The sequence below is a fragment of the Chaetodon trifascialis genome, chromosome 19 (genome assembly GCF_039877785.1).
Source record: "Chaetodon trifascialis isolate fChaTrf1 chromosome 19, fChaTrf1.hap1, whole genome shotgun sequence".
Classification (NCBI taxonomy): domain Eukaryota; kingdom Metazoa; phylum Chordata; class Actinopteri; order Chaetodontiformes; family Chaetodontidae; genus Chaetodon; species Chaetodon trifascialis.
The window spans coordinates 16328201-16348778 of record NC_092074.1 but is presented as its reverse complement, the minus strand read 5'-3'; the positions used below and the strand labels follow the sequence as shown (position 1 = coordinate 16348778).

At 43.3% G+C, this 20578-nt stretch overlaps 1 protein-coding gene across 1 annotated transcript; it reads right to left on the bottom strand.

Moving 5' to 3' along the window:
- Window positions 1-1892: 1892 nt before the first annotated feature.
- On the bottom strand, window positions 1893-18666 carry lin28b (lin-28 homolog B (C. elegans)). Its single transcript, XM_070988080.1, has 4 exons — window positions 18654-18666; window positions 16135-16325; window positions 4974-5161; window positions 1893-2202 (listed from the first exon to the last, which is right to left on the bottom strand). Exons 1-4 carry the CDS (start codon window positions 18664-18666, stop codon window positions 1893-1895), a joined length of 702 nt encoding a protein of 233 aa, XP_070844181.1.
- Between the last annotated feature and the right edge of the window lie 1912 nt (window positions 18667-20578).

Here is a 20578-nt window from a genome sequence, read left to right as displayed (position 1 = left end):
TTATTTGATTTGTCAGAACATTAAGATACAACTCCAAAGCGACCCGACGTGAACTTCTGTGAGGCGTCGACTTCAGATAAGCTCTTTTCACATTCAATATGGTCAGAGAAGAGTTGTTAGGTCACAAATAAGTGCCACTAAAGCCATGCTTGGGATTCAAGTTATACCAAAAGCAGCACTCTTTATCTCTCTCTCTCTCTCTCTCTCTCTCTCTCTCTCTCTCTCTCTCTCTTCTCTCTCCTCTCTCTCTCTCTCTCTCTCTCTCTCTCTTCAGTGAGTCTGAAGCAGCAGCAGCAGCAGCAGCAGTGACGGCGTCTCATCCCAAAGAGGAGCGAGCATTGCCTGGCTGGTGCTAACTAACAACTGGTAGGCACAGATGGAAGAGGAAACGGGTGGTTCGATCTTAACTGTAACACAGCTGGGAGAGCAAACGTACATTTCCGAGAGGAAGAATCGGTGAGGTATTAAGTAAGTAGAGCAGCTGTGATGATACTGTAATGGTCTGACACTACGCCTGCAATACGAGGTGAGTCTTTGTGCTGGGTCAGAGCTGATTGCTGACTATTTGAACTTTGAAGAAGGCGGCGTGGAGTAAAAACTTTTGAGGCAAAACATAAAAAAAAAAATGTCTGTCTGATTTGGATGAAAACGGTTAAATAGAGAGAGAGCTACAAGTTTTTCACACAACAAAGTATCCCATGCAATATACAGGGCTATTCACCTATGTCAGAGCTAATTCCTTATATATGCATTACTTAAAGTTAATAGAATTTCAATTATATCTCGTGACTTTACATATATATTAATGACTTATACTATGATTTATAAACTGTAATGTTATTTTCAACTAATTATACAACAACCAAAATGGAAGTCTAATGATCAATTCATTACCTTGAATCTAAAACTATGATCTAGCGGGATTACATGATGTCTTCTCTACGATGTGTCTATCTCTAATAATAGGAAACTGAAGGTTAATAGTGTTGACTCGCGCTCCAGTCTGACAGTTTTGCTTCCTTTCGGAGCATGCACGACACACATATACGAACACGCACTCTCTCCGTCTCAGCCTTGCACACGCACTCACACACACACATACATACATACATACACATACACACACACACACACACACACACACACACACACACACACACACGCTCACTCTTTGACAATCAGTTGGTCCAGTCTGTAAGAGAGAGGTATGTCGTGAGTGTTTCAAGATTATAGAGAATGTGTTTAGCAGCCCACTGTCTTTTTTAAAAAATTCCCTCTGGAATCCATAAAGTTTCCCTAAAGATCTTTATAAGCCACGCTAACAATCCCACTGGTCTGGATTATCGCTTAGAGGGTCTCCAGCTTTTAAAAGTCGTCTTCTAATCCTTCTTATAATGAGCTACCGTGTGTGCTAAAAGGATGCATTGTGATTTTCGGAATGATTGGGCCTACAGGATAGAAATCTGTGGCTTTAAATCGACAACAACTGTGAGGAAAACACATTCAGAATGGCCAACACTTAGGTCCAAGAGGAAAATAATAAAAACAAATCATCACACCAAGACTCATACCATGTTGTTTCACTCTTGAGCTGCACTGATTTTAAACAAGAAAAACAGTCATTCCCTGCAGTCACCGTTTTAGCGGTGGTGGCCATAACTGCACCAGATGACTGCAAGTCAGTCACACACATTCACGCACGTCCGTACCCCGGTGATCGTTGCCATAGCTGCGCTGGTTAGAAAAATAAAAAAACAAAAGTAAAGAAATCAAGACCTCCCATTTTTTCACAGGTGTGAGGTAGATGAGGGGGGGCTTCAGGTATCCTTGATTGAAGGGGAGACATGAGGGTCAGGGGTTAGCGGTGAAAGGTTCACCTCTATGGGCTGTTTTCAGGATTTCCTCCACCTCTGGGTCCTGGGGCCGCGTGTGTGGGGCTCCTCGGGGGAGGAGGAGGAACCCTCCAGGGGAGACGAGCCGGAGCGCTCCTCCTCCTCTGGGGGGCAGAGGTAGGGCCCGGTCCCTGGGCTGAAGGCCGAGGTAGACGCATGTTGGTCCTGAGAGCCTGTGGCGGGCGCCAGCGCCTTGTGGGGACACTGAGCCACCATGTGCGTGATGCTCTGGCAGTAGTGGCATTTCTTTGGCTGGGGGGGCAGGCCACACTCCTTGGCATGGTGATCCAGACCTCCACAGTTATAACAGCTGCAGAGGGTGGAGGAGGGGGCGAGGAGGAAAGACAGAAATGATGAGATGATGACATAACATATCCAAGACAGAACAGAAAGTAGAAGCCCTTTTCACATTATTCCTCTGCTTCAAGAAGCAGAACACACAGTTTATAGTTTTAAATATGATAACAGATTGGAGTTTTTTAACAAATAAACACACATTGTATCTTCCTAAAGGAACACTGTGGAGTGAAGTGCCTGCTCTCACATGGCTTCACCACTAGATGGTAGTATGACACAAGATATTACTCTGGCAACATGAGCGGCACCCTGCGCCATGCCAAAAACACACTGTTTAATTAAATTTGACAGGAAGCAATTGGGTGCTGAAAGAGTTTGGGGGGAAAAAGTGCCACCAACTGTTTCGTGACTACATGAAATCAACACAATTTTGGCTGTTTTAGGTGTCAGATGCTCTTATTTAAAGTCTGTTGTACGATTATCAGTCACTTTTCAGCCTTTTTATTGCTACTGTGCCGTGACATGCCCGTCAAATACCCGTCAATCTAGAGCAGGTGACACATCCACGGTTTTGAAATTGTTCCGGCGTAACTGTGTTTCATGGTGATTTTAATTTAAAGGTTACGGACAAACGAAGTCTTTGCGTAGAAGCTGAAAGCAGCAGCAGCACATGATCATGAACCCCAGCTTCACTGTGTGGGAATAAACACAAGCAACATGGACACACTAAACCAGCACGTTAGCACACTGCAGTCACTTAATAAGAAAAGAAATTATGCCTTTGTTTTAAAAGAACTCTGTTTCAGTCTTCATTGGTTTTAAACAGGCTGAATTATCTCCAGAGAACATTTAACATTCGTCCTTTAGAGTCTGAATTAAACGGAGACATAAAAGGAGCTGCATGTTTATTACATATTAAGGATATTTTTCTTTGATGTGTTTTTGCAATGCCTCTTAATTGCAGTTCACTTGTTGGTAACAGTATTAGCTGGAGAATATAAATAGAATATAATAAGTAAGAGCTGGAGACAGGTTTGAAGATGCCATTAGCAAGTGTCCTCGCAAACATTGACAGCCATAATCATAAGACAGTGACACATCAAATCCAGTAGTATTAACAATTCTGTATCAGTCTGTTGTAGGATTTCAGTTATACTTTGACATGTTTATGATGGTAAAAATGAATTCAAAATCTTAAAATTCATTCCTCTTACATCTCAGACTAGGCAGTGTGATCCCAGCTGAGCGAATTCAAAAGCATTTAACCACAGAAATTTCAACATTTACAGAAAACAATGCAGTGTCAGAAATTACATTTTTTCTCGCAATAAGACGGTAAACAATCACCAACACAGAGGCGCTGCTCTTTAGCACAATAAGTTGTCATCTCAGAAGCTTTTTTTTAATCAGTTAAGATTAAATATTGGATTCTGGGAAGAGGTTACAATCTTGGATTTAACATATTTAAGGAGAATTAAAACCACAAGACTAATAGCTGACCTGAACTACATATAAAAAAAAAATAGAATCCAGAAATGAAGACACGAGCGTTGAAAACATGTAGGGAATAACGCTTCTGTTAGAGTACGTCATGGAGACGTTCTCTTCAGCAGAGAGTGCTTCAAGGGTCTGCTGCTTTCAGAATTGATGTATTTAGTCATTTCCACAAAAGCTGAATATTTCATCACAGTGCTTACATCAGACACCTTACAAGAGCCGCGGACTACAGGGCAGCGGCGTAAAGAATGGACAACACAATAGTGGGTTGCGTAACAGAGTGACCAGCAGGGGTCAGAGCAGCTTAACTGCCACAGGAGCCACACTGAGCACGCTCACAAAGACAGGATGACATCACAGACATCTACCTGCCATCTCTGAATCCAATACTGCCATGCTACCACCTTAGCAGAAGGCAGAGACACTTGACCTAACACTGGATCAATTATCCCAAATAAACTGAATTATTCAGCTGTGTAAAACAATCAGGGAGCCGTCTCTCCCAGATACTGTTTCCTCCTTTCTAACAAAAGCTTTTCTTTTCACACCTTTCTAACTGGACGTCACGGGGTTGTACGGTGGTGAGGCGGCGGCAAGCAGCATAAAGAGTGGCAGAGCTGCACTTTCTAATGTAAATGTAGCCTTGCAGTCGTGTGATGTCTTCCTACAGCACATATACTCGCCTCTGTGTGGTGGGGTTCGCTGTACGTCATTCTCTGTCAGGGAGGACGGGAAACACAGCCTCCCTTTGCTTAAACCACCAGGCGTTTTCAAGGAGCTCCATATGGCTCCCTCTGACAGATTTTAGTAAAGCACCCTTCAGGATTTTACTGAGGACAAAACAATTGATTGAGCTACTGCCGCATTGAGATGCATATAAGCCCAATCCATCCCTGTGCTAATGCCGTCTCTAATGTAAAAGCTGGCAAATTGATTTAAAATAGCGGCAATGGCAAGCAAAGTGCTCTATTCAATTCCTTATTATGGCGCACAATAACCATAGCAACAGGCATGTACTCAGGCAGATTGAATAGATTTAATCTATAATCTCAGCCCACTCAGAAATGGCTCGGTGCGGTGAGATGTACATGTAACATATGTCTCCTTCTTCCATAGGCGGCACAGCTTTCTGAATGCAAGCTACCGCGTTCACGTACAATCAGGTTTTGTTCGACGAAGCCGAGGCTGGCGAGTTGTGCACGCATGCATATCAATCATTACACTGCCGCTGACATAGGAAAATCATTCCTTTTGTCCGTTTTCATCTCTTAATTATATCATCCTCACCGGTCTCCCTTTGGTTTGCGTTTCTGGAGTGGGACCTTCCCTTTGGGTCTCCTCTCGCTGCCTGCACAGGGTCCCCCACCAGGTCCGGTCACCCGCAGGGACTCCAGGCCCTTAGAGGACTTCTTATAGGTGAATTCCACCTGCTCACCCTCCTTTAAGCTGCGGAAGCCCTCCATCACCAGTTTGCTCTGTTGGGAGAAAGAAAGCAATTATCCATTTAACAGTGGCAGATGCTTATAGCTCAGTGAAGTCTTAAGAAAAATAATTTCTGCAATACACAAGGGTCTGTATTTAAATCAGGGGATGTTCAGTTTGTTGCAGGATAAAAGGATGATAGAAGCTGACTTTAAAGTGCCCTAATTTCATTATGAAAGCATAAAGTTGCCCCTGTTTTCTGTGCGGCTGATTGATGAGAAGATGTGATCTGACATAATAAATACTCTGATGGGATACTTGCAGTATATGTAAGACCACAACTCAGTGTAACACAGCAGGAGGGTGGATATCTATTATCCACGATATTTAAATTATTTTAGATGTCCACATGTCCTTGAATACCGTTTAATCATTTGAGAGCCCATTAAAGGCAATTCCAGTATCTCCAATGTGTCATTTTTAAAGGCTTGAAATCCACAATGATATAGAAATGTATTTTCCCTTGCCTGGTTCTGCTTAGTATTGTATAACCTTGAATGATGATGTAAACTGACAAAGACCACACACTTTATCTTCAGCAGGCAATTGAAAGGTACAGAGAGCCTCTGTCTCGAGCAATACGGGTCATTTTTCCATGAAAAGACTCAATTTAATGCCTTAGCTCTGACGCTCTGTCCGCACAGCATGAAGCTCAGCATTAATAAGTCCACACCCATCAGAGCTAATTTAACACTTACATATTGAGCAGTTGCCCGAGAGCAAGACGAAACAACTCCCCAATCAACACTTTTCATCTCCGAGTAATTGTCACAGAAGAAGCAACACTTATTAAACCTGGGAAGTTTTTGCTGTGGGCGCTTGTGCGCTTTGCTGCATGCGGCAAACTCAACATCCAGTCAGCGCATTGTACACAGGAGGACGTCACTTCGAACATGGCAGATTATGTGGTTTGCACCAACTGCCATGACAGTCTGTGCACAGGGACTTATCTCAGCGTCCTTGCTGTTCTCCCTTTATCTACTTTTCGCAGAGGCACCACTTCCTAGTCCTTCTGCAGAGAGAAAAGACGAGCACGTCGCGCCCATGCCGTCATTTTCTCCCCACACGTCCACCATCCGTCTTCATCATCTATGTGATCGGAATTATTTAGTTACTACGTCACCCCCGGACAGTGATTTATGTCTTGTTGATCGCACAGAACCGACGGCTGATGTGCACCGTATCCATGACCTTCATGAATCGCAGCGAGCCCTGCAGATCTCTGCATAGGTAAACACACACCCACACGGGCATGCAGTGCGCAGAGCAAACCTACTATACATTGAGGCCTAAAAATAACACACGGGCTATCTGTAAATTCAGCGCTTGCTGGAGAGACAGATGTGTAGGAGACAGGAAGAGAAGGGAACAAATGAGCAGAGGGAATCAAATGTAAAACCACAGAGGGGGGAGAGAAAATGTGTTCAGCAGCATTTTTTCCTTTAATGTCAATGACTGCAGTTACAGGAAGGTAAAAGGTGCTCTATAGGTGGTCTATTCATAGATATGCATGAATATGTAAGAGAGTAAAAAATGTACAAAGCAGCAAGAAGAGGAAAAGTGACAAAAGAAGTGTGAATTAATTCAAAACCGAGAATAGTCTTTGAACTCACTGCACTGACGGCAGCTATCAGACTACCACTGTTCAGTGACATGGAGGTGAAAGTGTAAGGCTGCGGTAAATTACTACATAAGAGTGGAAAATAACATTAAAAGTAGTTTCTGTTTCATCTTATGCTTCTAAAAAAAATTAACAAAAAATTTTTCAAAACTTTTTCCATCACAAATATTTATTTTTTCAAACATAATTGATAATGAAAGATTTAGAGTAACGCAGTACAATCCAAAGAAAAGAATAGTCTTTGTGTCAGTTAATGCAGCTTTCAAAATTCAGAATGCAGATGGCTTGAACAGCATCTCACTGCAAAATGTGCTGCTGCTGCTTTGTTTGTCTGTAACCTTCGAATTAAAATCACCTTGAAACACAGGTACACCAGACAAACTTCAAACTTCTATCTATTCTAATGACGTGTGTAATAATATGGAATAGTCAAGGACTTGCACATAATGCACTAAAAGCTTTTCAGAACGCAACAATTTAATCTCACAAGTTTTTATTAAATAAACCAGTTTTAGTTCATCTGAAAGGATTTTTTCATGTAATTCCATTTTAAAAACATTCTTTTTGACAATTTGGATTACTTAAATTAGTTGCTTTTCTCTATTAGCTTTACACCTGACTGTCTAAAAAGTTTTGAATGAAAGACAAACTTAATATATTAAAAGCAAAAAATAATAATAATTAAAAAGAAAATAATAGGTAACACAAATTCTACAAGATTAAGTGCTTATAAAGGGCCATGAAATAAACAGCATCCTCTCATAGAATTTAAAAATTCCTTTTTCTGACAAAAAAAACATGTATTTTTCTTATTTTCATTCGGTTCATTTTTCTCTTTTTCTCCATTTTTTTTAACAACATAACCATCTACAGTAAATCTTAATATGAGTAGCTACAAATTGTGTTTAAATCAAACGGCGATCCACAGAATCAAACCAAATTGTGCTTCAAATTAGAAACATTTTAAACATGCAGAATTTTTTTTTTTTTGAGTGGATTCCTGACAAAAACTCAGAACAACTGAACCTTGACATCAAACTTCTTTGAGGCTATTCTTCCTCCTTATTTACACACTTTCCACATTTCCACAATTAATGAGAAGGAAAATTGCTGCTCTTCAACACAGGTAATTTGCCAAAAATCTATTAATTCCATCCTCTCTCAGATGTCCTTTCTGTTTCTCTCCCTGCTGTTGGTGAGCTACAGACAGGGTGACATTGATCCTAGTCGATTACCGATGGCGAACTCGTCCGTTTTGGCCGTTCAGTTATTGGATTTGGCTTTGAGAAAAGCAGGAGGATCAGAAAATGGAAATGAGCGAAAGCTAAGATTTTGCAGAACAGACGTAAGCGATGGAATTAAACAGTGAGCTTGTGGCTTTAAGCTACCAATGAAGTCGCTGCGCTGCAAACACAATGAATTCAAGATTCAACAGTCAATAATTTATTAATGTATCAACCAAAACTGCTACAACTTGCATGCCTAAAAAAACCCGCCTTTCTATTTTTTCTGAACAACAAACCGATGAACCTCAGGCAGCCTGAACCCTGTTTTCAAATTAAAATGGCAATTGATTTCATGATTACCATCATTACACCATCCACATGACTGAAAGGCAGTTCCTGCAGCACAAATCAGAAGAAAGCCAATAAAAAATTGTGCCCATCCCCCACAAAACAACGTGCATTCTGAATAATGATGAATAATCATCGACTGCTCTCGATAGACTGTGTGGCGCATGAGCCCTTCCTGTTCCTCTCCTGTCTTCACTTCACAAGCAGCATGGCTCTCCAGGTCAAAGTTGAGTGGTTTGTCTCAGTACCCTACCCCCTCTCCAACCCCGTCAATGCCCACAATGCACCAGTGAGGAAACCACACAACCCCTTTTGTTCTGCAGAAATGCAGGAAAACACACACATGCACACACATGCACACACACACACACACACACACACGTTTCCTACATATAAGAGGAGGTATCACACTCATGCCTTCATGCCTCAGATGAGTTTAATTTCTGAAGCATGAGCTTGCAACAGCTCAGTCGCTCCACAATTACGTAATAAAACGCAGCATGTGGATTTATGTGTGTGTGAGTGTGTGTGTGTGTGCCTCCGTGCTGGTGAATACGTGTGTCAATGTATGCGAAGAAGAAAAAAAACTTCACAAATCAGAACCTGTAACCCGAGTCGCCTCCTCTCGAGTGATCTGGCGGGTGTCCTGACCCGTTTCAGTTTACGCACAGAGGTCAGGAAAGGGCACGGCCGGGGAGAGGGAACGAGAGAACGTCAGAGAGAGAGAGAGGGAGAGAGAGAGAGAGGGGGAGAGAACACAAAATGGAGGAGTGGCCTGGAGCAGGGGGGTGGTGGATGAGGGAGGGAGTTTGGAGGAGGAGGAGGTGGGGTTCATGGAAATGCCTCCAGCGCATTCTGTTCAGCTCCAATGGAGGAGCAACTCCTGATCAGTGGCTGGACCTGGGGGGAGCCCAGGAACAAAACCCCCATTTGATCAGGAGCCCCACAGGTCACCAGCAGAAATCCGGGGGTCAGTGGTATACCCATCCGAGCACCACCCCCTGCCCGACTGGCGGACCATACCAGCTCTCAGCGCTTTAACTCCACCAGCAGCTCCTGTCATCCTAAAAACTGAAGAAACTGAGCCAACAAAATGGACACCGACGTTCTCTAAAATGGCTTGATTATGCTTACGAGCTTCCTTATATGTAATAAATATCTTCCTATGGGTCCACGTGTGTGTGTGTGTGTACGTGTGTGTGTGTGTGTGTGTGTGTAGGAAGGAGCCAGCGATCGATACAGCATCCTGGATAGAAATAGCCCTCCTTTTCATCAGCCTGGCCCTCGTCATCACCAGGCCCAGCAATCAATACAGGAAGCTGTAATGTGAGGGGATGGGGAAGCGGAGAGAGGACACCCACCATCCTCCACCAGCCTCTCTCCGTGGCGACCACCGGCTATGGAATGGCTAATTATGGGATGCTTTAAATCAGAGGTGGCCCACGCAGAGCCGCTTGCTGGATCGTGCTTGTGTTAAGAGGAAAGGGTGTGTGTGTGTGTGTGTGTGTGTGTGTGTGTGTGTGTGTGTGTGTGTGTGTGTGTGTGTGTGTGTAGGGGTGAGCGTGACGGAGATGGCGGTCACCATGTGGCGTGGTGCCATTAAGTAGCTTTTTACACACAGGAAATGCTAAGTGGACAAAGCTGGGCCAGATCAGCTCAGATGGACATAACCCAACAGGACGCATATAAACCAAAGAAGAAAGAGGAGAGAGAAAGCTGGATGAAGGAGGTTTAAAAAAAAAAAAAAAAAAAAAAGCACACACAAACACGCCAAAGAAAACCACCAACAGAGCCGCTCTTATGACGCTGACACCCAAGCCCTCCTCAACACGTTGTCATTAGTAGCCCTGACCCTTGAACCCTGCCCAACCCCCATCAAACACTTAAAAGCCTTCATGTTTCCCCTGCCTCAAATTAACAACATCCAACACCCCCCGATTATGACTGGGGCAAATATTTGATCTGGGGGAGGAAGCACTAGATCATCCTGCTACGTTTATCAGCATGAGGGGGGAAATGAACCTCGCTGAGGTGACTGGTGATAAAACACACAGCCTGCTAATAACTGGACCCGCTCAGAACAGAAGCGAAGCATATCTGCTTTTTCACGCAGATGCCTGCGCTCTTTGGACAATTCGATATGAGCCATTTGAGGGGGTGATGCCACCTCACAGGCAATTATTGATGACAAATTGTATATATGAATATAATACACTATACACACTGGTTGACAAATAAAAGGTTCTTAGTTGATTTTTTAAACAAAGGATCTAAGTTATGGAATTCACTTCCTCCCCACTTTGTTAAACTTTCTTATGAATCATTTAAAAAAAATCAGTGAAAAATTTCTCGCTGTATCAGTAATACCCACCTGATCAGTGTATGTATGCGAGTGTGCGTGAGCGCGCGCTCGTGTGTGAGCTTCCGAGTGATTTTATACCTTCATGCCTATGACAATATCCAATTTAATGTTTTTCTAGGGAGGTCCTCTTGTCAAGCCCCTTGAGGGTTTTTTTAGGACCTGCTTGCATGTTTCCCTTTGTTTTGTTTTTTTTTTTCTTTTTAAAAAAGAAGTTCTTATATCAGTGATTGTCAATTTTTCTATGGTAATTGTAATGTTGACTTTTTAACATGTGCTAAATTAAATAAACTTTTTTTTTTTTTTACACTAAACTTTCACCGTAATGGAGAGCATTTTAACATTACCTGCATTTGTCTTTCAGTTGTTTAAGAAACACTATTATTGCACATGGTTTAAATTAAAATCATTGATTTTGCTGTAGCTGACCACATTTGAAAAATCAAAATCCAGCAGCATGTGTTGTCTTCTTTATACTCCCAATGCAGCCTACATGCACCAACATGATGTCAAACACAACAAAGTGGGATGATGGTTATTAGATGACTAGCTTGCTTATGATGTCGATATTAAGAGATTAACATCAGCAAAATAGGATCAAAAGCAAGTCCATGTATCTGTGGTAGATCTAATTTTTACACATTGTCCTCTTATCGTTTGAGTGTTACTGACGACCATTATTTTCACATTGGAAAAGTTATTTTAGCTTCCTCTGCCTTTTTAAATAAAATCTGTGTGTGACATTGAATATCTCAATGTCAAACCCATTACTGGTGCATTTCAAACTGGTTCGAGTCAAAAGGATCTCTCCAAAAGGAAATTCAAAACATTTTTTTACACATTTGCATTGCCATTTCTTCAACAGCTGCAGTATGTATATATAGAATATTTTTTAGTTTATGATTTCCTTTATCTTGTCAAGATGATTAGCCAATCAATTGGGTGCAGAAAACTAATCTGCAGCTGTTTTGATAATGGATTGTTTTCATTTTTCAAGCAAAAACGCCAAACATTCTGCATTTCCAGCTTCTTTTACGGCAGGGTTTGATTTTCTTTTTCATATGAAATAGTAAACTCAATATCTTTGGCTCTTGGAAAAAAAAGAAATTTGAATATGTCATCTCTTGCTCTTTTAAGTTAACAGTCGGCATTTTCACAATTTTCTCTCATTCTGAAGAAAAGGCAAGGAATCAAGAAAATAATCTGCATCTTAATCGGCAATGAAAATAATGGCTAGTTGCTACCTTTGATCCTTTTTTCCCCGCACACGTCTGTTAAAAGCGCTTGAGGAAATGCAACAGCCACAGAAAAGACACATTTACTGAAAGTCTCCGTTAGCTTTTATTAATGTTTTACGGCTGAGCGTTTCCGTCGGCTTAGATTTTTTTGAAATGAAATTAAAGAAGTGTCAGGAGGCGCAAACGTACCGACACTCTCTTTGTGTTCCAGGTGAACTGCGGCGTGTTTTTAGCCCTGCTCGGCTTTCTACTCCGCCACCTTTCCAATTACCAATCATATCCGCTCTATGTGGCCAGCTCCTCAAGAGGAAGTCACATGACTACTCTTTCTTCTTCTTTTGCATTTTTTGATGTGCAGAAGAGAAGGGTGGGTTTTGGTGGAGGAGGTGTGGGGTGGGGGGTGTGGGGTGGGGGGTGTGGGGTGGGAGTGGGGGGGGGGGGGGGGGTAGTGTTGCTGCAGGAGAGACAAAGCCTGATACTGGCTATCTGGAGGCAGAGATGGGTGGGGCCTGCATGCCAAACGGTGACACGGACCAGAGGTTAATCTCACTAGGGGCCCACTTTAACCTCGCTACACAAAACACACACACACACACACACTCTGCGCGCGCACACACACACACTCAAAACCGAAAACATCTTACAGCCGTTCACATGTAGACATCAACAACCTGGTGGTTAAGAGCGTAACGTAAGAACCACACACACACACACACACACACTCACACAGAGGCTCCATAAATTGAACACACACTCTGGAGGTTTCAGGAGAATAGCAGCGGCAGCAGCAAACTGTTCAACATTTCAAACTGATTACTGACAAAGGGCAAGCAGCCCCCCACCACACCGCCACACACACACCCCCTCACCCCACCCAACCCTCCTGCCTTTTTGTCTTTAAAGAAATTCCTCTTTTTAAAGAATGCCTGAGGAGAGAGCACCCCCCATGTCCCAGCAGGAACTCTCTCTCTCACTCTCTCACACACACACGCACACACACTCTCACACACACACAGAAAAACACTCAGTCCAGGTAGAGAAGGGGTTGACAAATAGAGATAATGAAACGGCTTTGTGTGGGGAATCACTAAGCAGAGAGGTAAAGCGGGTGAAGAAGTTTAATTACTGTCTCTAACTCACACACACACATACCCACACACACACACACACACACACACTCTCTCTCTCTCCCTCACACACACACTCACACACACCTTCCAAATAGGAAGTGATCAGATAGGAGCCCTGATGAAGAGGCCTCCCAGGAAGAGAACTCGTGGTCGGGCGGGGACCCTCTCGCTGACTCACACACCCTCCCTCTCTTACCTCCTGCTCCTCCACTCACTCGTCTTTTTCCAACCTCTCGCTCATGTTTTCCTCCTCGACTACTACTAGCACCCACCCCACCCCCGCCCGCGTGCGCCACCACCACCACCCCTCGCCAACACTTATTTTTCCCACATCCCTCCTCTTTCCCTCTCTGAGGAACTCTCTCTCTCTCTCTCTCTCTCTCTCTCTCTCTGTCGTCCTCATGCTCCCTCTTCCCCTCCCCATCGCTCTTACCTCTCTGGTAAGTACAGGATAAACGTTGTGCAGGAATAAATTTGCAATCTTTCCTCAGTTGTTTTTTTTTTTTTGCATACAGTAATTGACAGCTAACCTTGCATCATACATGCAGAGATGACCTTTGCGTCAAGCCAAACTCTCTCTTCTTTATGCTGCCCTCCTTGTTTGCGCGTCACTGTTCTGAGACATTTGTAACCTAACAGAAATATTCTCCATTATAAAACATGCAGCTCAGATGCTATAGCAACACATAAGATAAACTGCAGGATTTTAAATCAGTGTGCCCAAATCTCAACATTTCCTTGAAACAGCATCCATATGTCCAAATGGATGCAGGCTGACAGCAGAGACACAGAGTGTAAAGATGAATGCAAATACTGGCAAAAGAGTGGGGTGTTTTGCATTCAGTATGACAACGTGCTTATGAATGCATATTGTCTGCTCTTTGTGCGAAATGACAGCCGCATTGTTGTAAACACGTAGCTGGAAACACTGGGGGGAAATGCACTTGTGTAAACATGTGATTGATTGTTTGCAAATTAATTCATCTGTTAGGGTTTTTGTGGAGCAATTTGCGTTTTCTAAACCTGTAAAAATGCAGCGCACGATTTAAGAAAATCATTATCCAGAGCAGAAACACAGTTATTTATTGCAACTATTTTCATCTGCTTTATTATCAAATACTGAGTCAAGACTGAGCCTCTCAAACCACCACATGCGTTTGAAACACAGCCCCACAGACGCCTATATGGCAGCAGCCTGCTCTGTTCTGTAGGTTACAAACTGCTGACTTCTGCTCACCTCTTCAGCTCTGAATCCCCATCTCCTCTACAGCATCTCTGGCCAGCAGGGAAATTAGGAGCCAGAAGTATGTAGATACATGCAGGCGATGGAGCCACAATATGAAAGTATCAATCAAAAGCAGGTAAGTCAAAGCTGCAGCGTGCTCTCTCCTGAGCCTCCTTGATTTCAGGTATCCACAGCAGCGATCACAGAGCAACTGCTACCCACACACAAGTAAAGGCTGACGAAACAAAAATTAAACATGCATTGTTTCGCATATGATGATGCATGCCACAACTATGGAGACAAGTGGAGCAAAGGTCACCACGCTGCTTCAACGTTAGTCACTCAAAACAGGAATTCTGTTGTCACCAACTTCCCTGCAGAATTTAAATTATTTTAGATCTAACTGCTAAATCTCGATATTTTTATGAGTCAGTTTTAATGATAAAATGACTTTAGAATTGTTAAGGTTAATGGTGCATTTATGATGAAGGGCAATGACCATTTAAAATATATAAAAAACGACAAAATAAAGGAAGGTGAATGCAGCTAAAATCATAAAGGAATGTATTAAAACATGTCATTTCATCACTGCAAGCTGCCCCACTGGTGTAAAACCAAAACAAATACCTCTTCTTCCCCCAAAGTAAACCATGCCCCACTCAGAGCCCCCACTTTGTATTTCAGACTGCAATACAACTTAGAAAAATGTTAAAAAAATATTATCAAAGTTATTCAAGTCCCACAACAATGAGCTGATTTGTGAAACCAGAATTTCTCAACACTCCCAGTTTGACCAGTTTGTGAGTGGACCCATGTTTTTTTTTATTCTCCTCTACATCACTGATGACATCTGACCCCTGATATGCCCCCCCACCCCCCACCAGTTCAGCACAACATCCCGCGACTCCACAATAAAGACACCTTCAGAGGAGGGTGTCAAATGAAACGGTGAAAATGCCTCCTCATCCTCACGCGCTCCTCCCGGAGTATTTTAAAGCCACTTTTATAGGACCGTAAAAAGGAGAGCGATTAAAAGGAGGGAAAGAGGAGCTGAAAGAAGGGAGGACTCCACTCCTCTTTGTTTGCTGCAGAATAAGTCGAAAACAAGGCCTCACACATGAACTCCGCGCACAATAAATCAAACAGGAGCCTGCACGCGGTGGAAAGCGGGCCAGGCTTCACGTCTCATGCGTAAGCGCGAGGGGATGTGGTAGTGAAATAAGGGGGATGTTCGGTTTCAAACACAGCAAAGGCAGCAAGGAGCAGGACGCAGCCTCTCGAGGAACACACTCTGCATACCCCACACCTCCCCCTTCTTCTTTTTAAACATGCTTTTCCGACATGTTGGCTGGCTGGATATCAAGCGAGCCCTGCTGTCCATTAGGGCCAAGTGTGAAACTAACCGTGTCACAGCCACACGACATGTCTTCCCTTCCCATTACAGTGCAGAGGGGAGCGAGGGAGGGGAGAGCTGGACGCATGTGGCTCAAAGAGGAAACTTGGCGTGTTTTTTTTGTTTTTTTTTTCAGGGCCATGGACAACATGTGATTACACTGTAACGTGTTGGGTAATGCAAAACATCCGGATGATACAACGTTAACTGGCGCTCAGAGGAGAAATAAAGGGGCCTGCGGGGATCAGGGTGGGATCTGAAGTGACAGTGAAATTGTGGGAGAAGGAAATAAAGCTATATCAACCACCGGACGCTTCTCCACGTTTTTAGAAAAGCGAATCCGGATGAGGCCGTTGCGCACCGCATCAGCGCCACAAAGCAGATGTTTATTCCTCGGTGGTTTGTGTGTTTTCGACGTCAACTTACTTGGTGGACGAAAACATCCAGAGGGGGGTCGACGGGGCTCCCTTCGCTGCTGGTCATTGAGATAAATCCGAAGCCCATCCGGACGTTGAACCATTTGCAGAAGCCCGATCCCGACAGGATCTGAGGTCGAGTCCGGTCCTCCTGCTCGGTGGACTTGGCGGGGTCTTCTCCGCCACCTTTACCCGGCCCTCCTGAAACAAGGGAGGGGGTTGGGAGGGGGGTGCACAAGAAACAAGTTAGAACATTTTTACAGGCTCAGATACTACACCACAGGATGGCTATCCCCCTGTGCGCATAGCCTACCGGTTTATATAAGTTTAATGGGCTCTGTTGCGTAAAAACTTCTTGAAGAAGCGTGGGGGGAATCCCCTCCACTTGCAAACACGGGCTATGTGAAGTTCAGGGCCGGTAGAAATTTCCTACACTACTATTTTCGACACCACACAAGCGGCCGGGGGCGCGTGGTGCTGTGATCCGGCGTGCATCCACGCCAATCGTTCCCACAAAAAAAAAGTTGTTCGCCAGCGACCTGGTGACAGATGACCGCCTCCGATCCGCGCACGGGCACGGAACTTGTGGAGGATCCGTCTCGTGCATCTACAGCCCGCTGTGGAGTTGTAGGCTACGGGGTCCAAAAGGCAGGTGTACACATGGTTCCTCGAGCTTCACCAGCGTGCAGAAGAAGCACACGCGCGCTAACAATGCATATACCTTAATGCAGCGAAAACATGGTTAGATATGGTGCTCGGCAGGGGCGGTTCAGGTCGGTTTTTTTTTTTTTTTTTTTTTTTTTCTTTAAAGGTTTGGAACAACAATCACGTTGCACCTTGCCACCCCTCCTCCCACCCTCCCTCCCTCTTTTCCTCTCTCCTACCTCGCGCGAGCAGATAGGGAGGAAAAACTAAGAGCAGAAAATAGAAAATAATTGCAGAATAACCTTCGGCCATGTTTCCCCGCGGACCCTCTGCGCCCAAGTTGCAATAGAGAAGCTTCCTCTGCGAAAACGGGCTGCGGTAGTCACCATTAATCCGACATCCTCGATCCCATCGGTCACCAATTGAGCTCGCATGGTACGGCGTGCTTTCTGCCTTTTGATATTTTTGTCATGTCTCTCTTTCTTCCCTTCAATCCCTTCCTCACTCACACCACCTCTGTACTGCTCTCCCTCTCTCTCTGCCTCCCTCTGCCTCTCTCTCTCTCTCTCTCTCCCTCTCCTTCGCTCTCATTCGCTCTCGAGCTGGCTGTGCCCGTTCCCGTAGTGAGAACACGTGACTTTGTCAATTACATGCCTTCTTGCTGCTAATTTCTGCCCTGCCGTTCCAGGGAAGAGGGGAATCGCACTCGCAACCGCTTGCAGCATTAACCTCAGTTGTGTGCATGTGGAGAAAAAAAAAGGCTGTGTTTGACTGGACTGTTTATGTTGTGTTTCCGTAGAGTGATAAAACCGCATCATAAGGGGCTGGTGTTGCTGCATAAGGCTATTAGGCCACGCTGAGATTAGATTAGGTGGGATTCAATTACATTTTAATGATTCCTTTGGGGGTAATTGGTGTAGTCATAGCAGCAGGGGAAGCAAAAGAAAACGTGGAAAACAAACATGGAAAAATGAGACAAGAAATTAGAAGAAAAGTAAATGATGAAGTTAAGGCACAGGCGCATGAGCACTGGTGGATCCAGGCTACAAGTTTGTAGATTTCCCCATGATCACATGAACACGCCGCAGTGTGTCTGCATACTGGATTTTGTGCTTTGCAGAACTGAAACCAGCAATAGATTTTTAAAGTGTGCAGTTGAACGTGCATGCAAGTATGCATTATTAGCTTTGCAAGTTTGCAGCTTTCATCATTATCTGGTGTTAAAATGCGTGCACGAACATGCACCAGTGCGTCTGGAGTGTTAGGTTTTGTAGAACTAGAACTGACGTGTGAATAGATTTTAAAAATAAGGATATTAACTTGTATGTGAGTGAGACACCATACATACCACTGCAGAGGTGAAACGTGTGGGACATGAAACATTACAATGCAAACAAAGAACTTCTGTTCAAAGCTCGACATATTAAATCTGCCACAAAAAAAGGTTCCCTTCATAAAACTCACCTCAGTTTTTATTAAATAATTGTTTGTCCATAGATGTCCTCAGGTACGTATTATAAACCAAAATTACCAAAAGTAAATGATTTGATAGATAACTCCCTACATCAGATACAAAGTAAACTCATAATAGTGATAAAACATGGAGACACAGAGCACATTTCTCTGTGTCTTTGTCTTATTTCACGCCAAACTAACACCTAACTCCAAACATATAAAGAAGCCTGGTTTTTGAATACAGAAGATTATTATCTCAGCTCAATAAACTCCTGTCTTTGTTACAGAATTAACAACCAAACATGCAGACAGACCTAAATTCCCTTTACCTGAGTGCAAAATGCAAACAGAATAAAGTCTACCGGTCATTTTTTATGCTTTCCATGCATGCACATGTTGTTTTTGAGCTCCTAGCATACGACCAGTTACCTCCCAGCATCATAGTGGGCACCAGAGGAGAGCTGAACTCACAGCTTTGGAATGTGACTGGAAAACCCAGAAAAACAAACCTGAAAACTGATGTGTCCAGTCCTGTGATCTGCAGTTGTCAGGAGAAAGTCAATCCACGGGCAACAGACTCTTTGCAGGAGATTTTCAGAAATACTTTAAGTGACGTGCACAGTGCTAATTAAACGCTGGCTAAGTTTGGAGCCTGCACGCTGAGGAAGGCATCAGCCGAATCGTTTGTGCTTGTTTCTCTGCAGCAGAATACAGACAAAGCAAATGAGAGCTTGTGAAGACAATTTTTTTTATAGTTCAAGTAAAAGTTTGACTTCAGCAAATGGTCAGTTTCATAGTTATCTTTTATCTTCACATGTGTCAGAAAACATTTTACAAACCTGTTTCTCAAAAGTCAAAGTAGGATAAAGTTTGCTCACGTTTAAACTTCATTTTCAGGTTCTACTCTATGTCCACAATGTGGGACAAACCCTCCGCAGAGACGAGAACAGGTCTAACCATAAGCTGCGGTTACTCAAGGCCACACAGCAGTGATAACAACAAGGCTGAAAAATTGTGCGTTCATTGAGAAACTTCCCATCTTATCTCACATCTACTCCGGTGGGATGTTTCTCAAGGGGTTATTCCCGGGTATGAGGAAAGAGGAAAAACACGTTGGAGGAATGAAACAACAACAAGCCCATCTCCACCCACCAGAGCTAAAGAGCCCACCCTCCGGAATTCACGAGCTTTACCCCTACCCCCAATCCATCCATCCCAGCCCCCTCGCACAAAAAAAAGGCCTGTTTTTGAAGATGCTTGTAGAGGAGGCCTCCGCAGTGGCCATAGAATTACTGTTTGGGTCACAGGGTTGGATACCAGTGTCAGATGTTATCCACTCACTCACATCCTGACAGGACCTTTCTGATGAGCACACGTCGGTGGAAATCACCGCAGTGCAGCTCACCAACGTGTCCACACTAATGACAAGGAGTCATTTAGACTATGGGTGGCTTTGGGAGTGCCTGTTGGTCAAAGGAGGCGACTGAAATGGCAAAACGGAGATTAGTGGAGATTTTAGGAGAGCTAAACTCAACGTGAACACCTTTATATGAACGAGAAACGAAGGGAAAGCTGGTGTTAGATGTATGAGGACGGACAGAACACTTCCTTAATTCAGTCTTTTCTGAAAGCAGAACTTCTTTTCTTTACATTAGTTGTTTTCTGATCAACACCAGCTGGAAGTTACACATGCGTACTGGCTGCTTGTTTTACCTTCAGGTCAATCTTTTGTCAGTTTTTACATATAGGCGAAAAAAAGCAGCTTTTCTTATGAGGTTTTGCAAAAAGAAAAAGTTACAGATCAATTTCTTTACTTGATATTGTTGCTTTTCTTATAATGAAGTCTTACTTTAGCCCCCATTTGCCCTTTGATTGTTTTCAAACTTGTTTTATCTTCAGATCAATCTTTTTTTCCACTGTTTTATTTGTGTAGAAGAGCGTATGAAAAGCAACTTTTCTTATGAAGTTTTGCATAGAAAAAGTTTCAGATCCAGTTATTTAGTTTACATTGTTGTTGTTTTTATAATGGTCTAACTTTAGTCACTATTCTGTTTGCCCTTTGATAGTTTTCAAACTTGTATTAACTTCATTTCAATCTTTTTAAAGAGCAACTTTACGTTTGAATCTTTTTATATGTATTAATTATTATAAATAAATATACATGTATTACTCTAGCCATCTTTCTGTTTGCCCTTTGATTGTTTTCAACTTCACATCAGTTCACTTTTCCCACTCTGTGTGTGTGTGTGTGTGTGTGTGTGTGTGTGTGTGTGTGTGTGTGTGTGTGTGTGTGTGCGTGTAGAACAGTACATGAACACAAACAGCAGCTCTTCATGTGGAGCTTTGCAAACGTA

Bases quoted from the DNA above. Each gene is read 5' to 3' on its own strand.
- lin28b (XM_070988080.1), bottom strand. The intron at 5,162-16,134 runs GTAAGTTGACGT...TTCTCCCAACAG, and splicing joins TGGATGTTTTCGTCCACCAA to AGCAAACTGGTGATGGAGGG. The intron at 2,203-4,973 runs GTGAGGATGATA...CACCCTCTGCAG, and splicing joins CGCAAACCAAAGGGAGACCG to CTGTTATAACTGTGGAGGTC.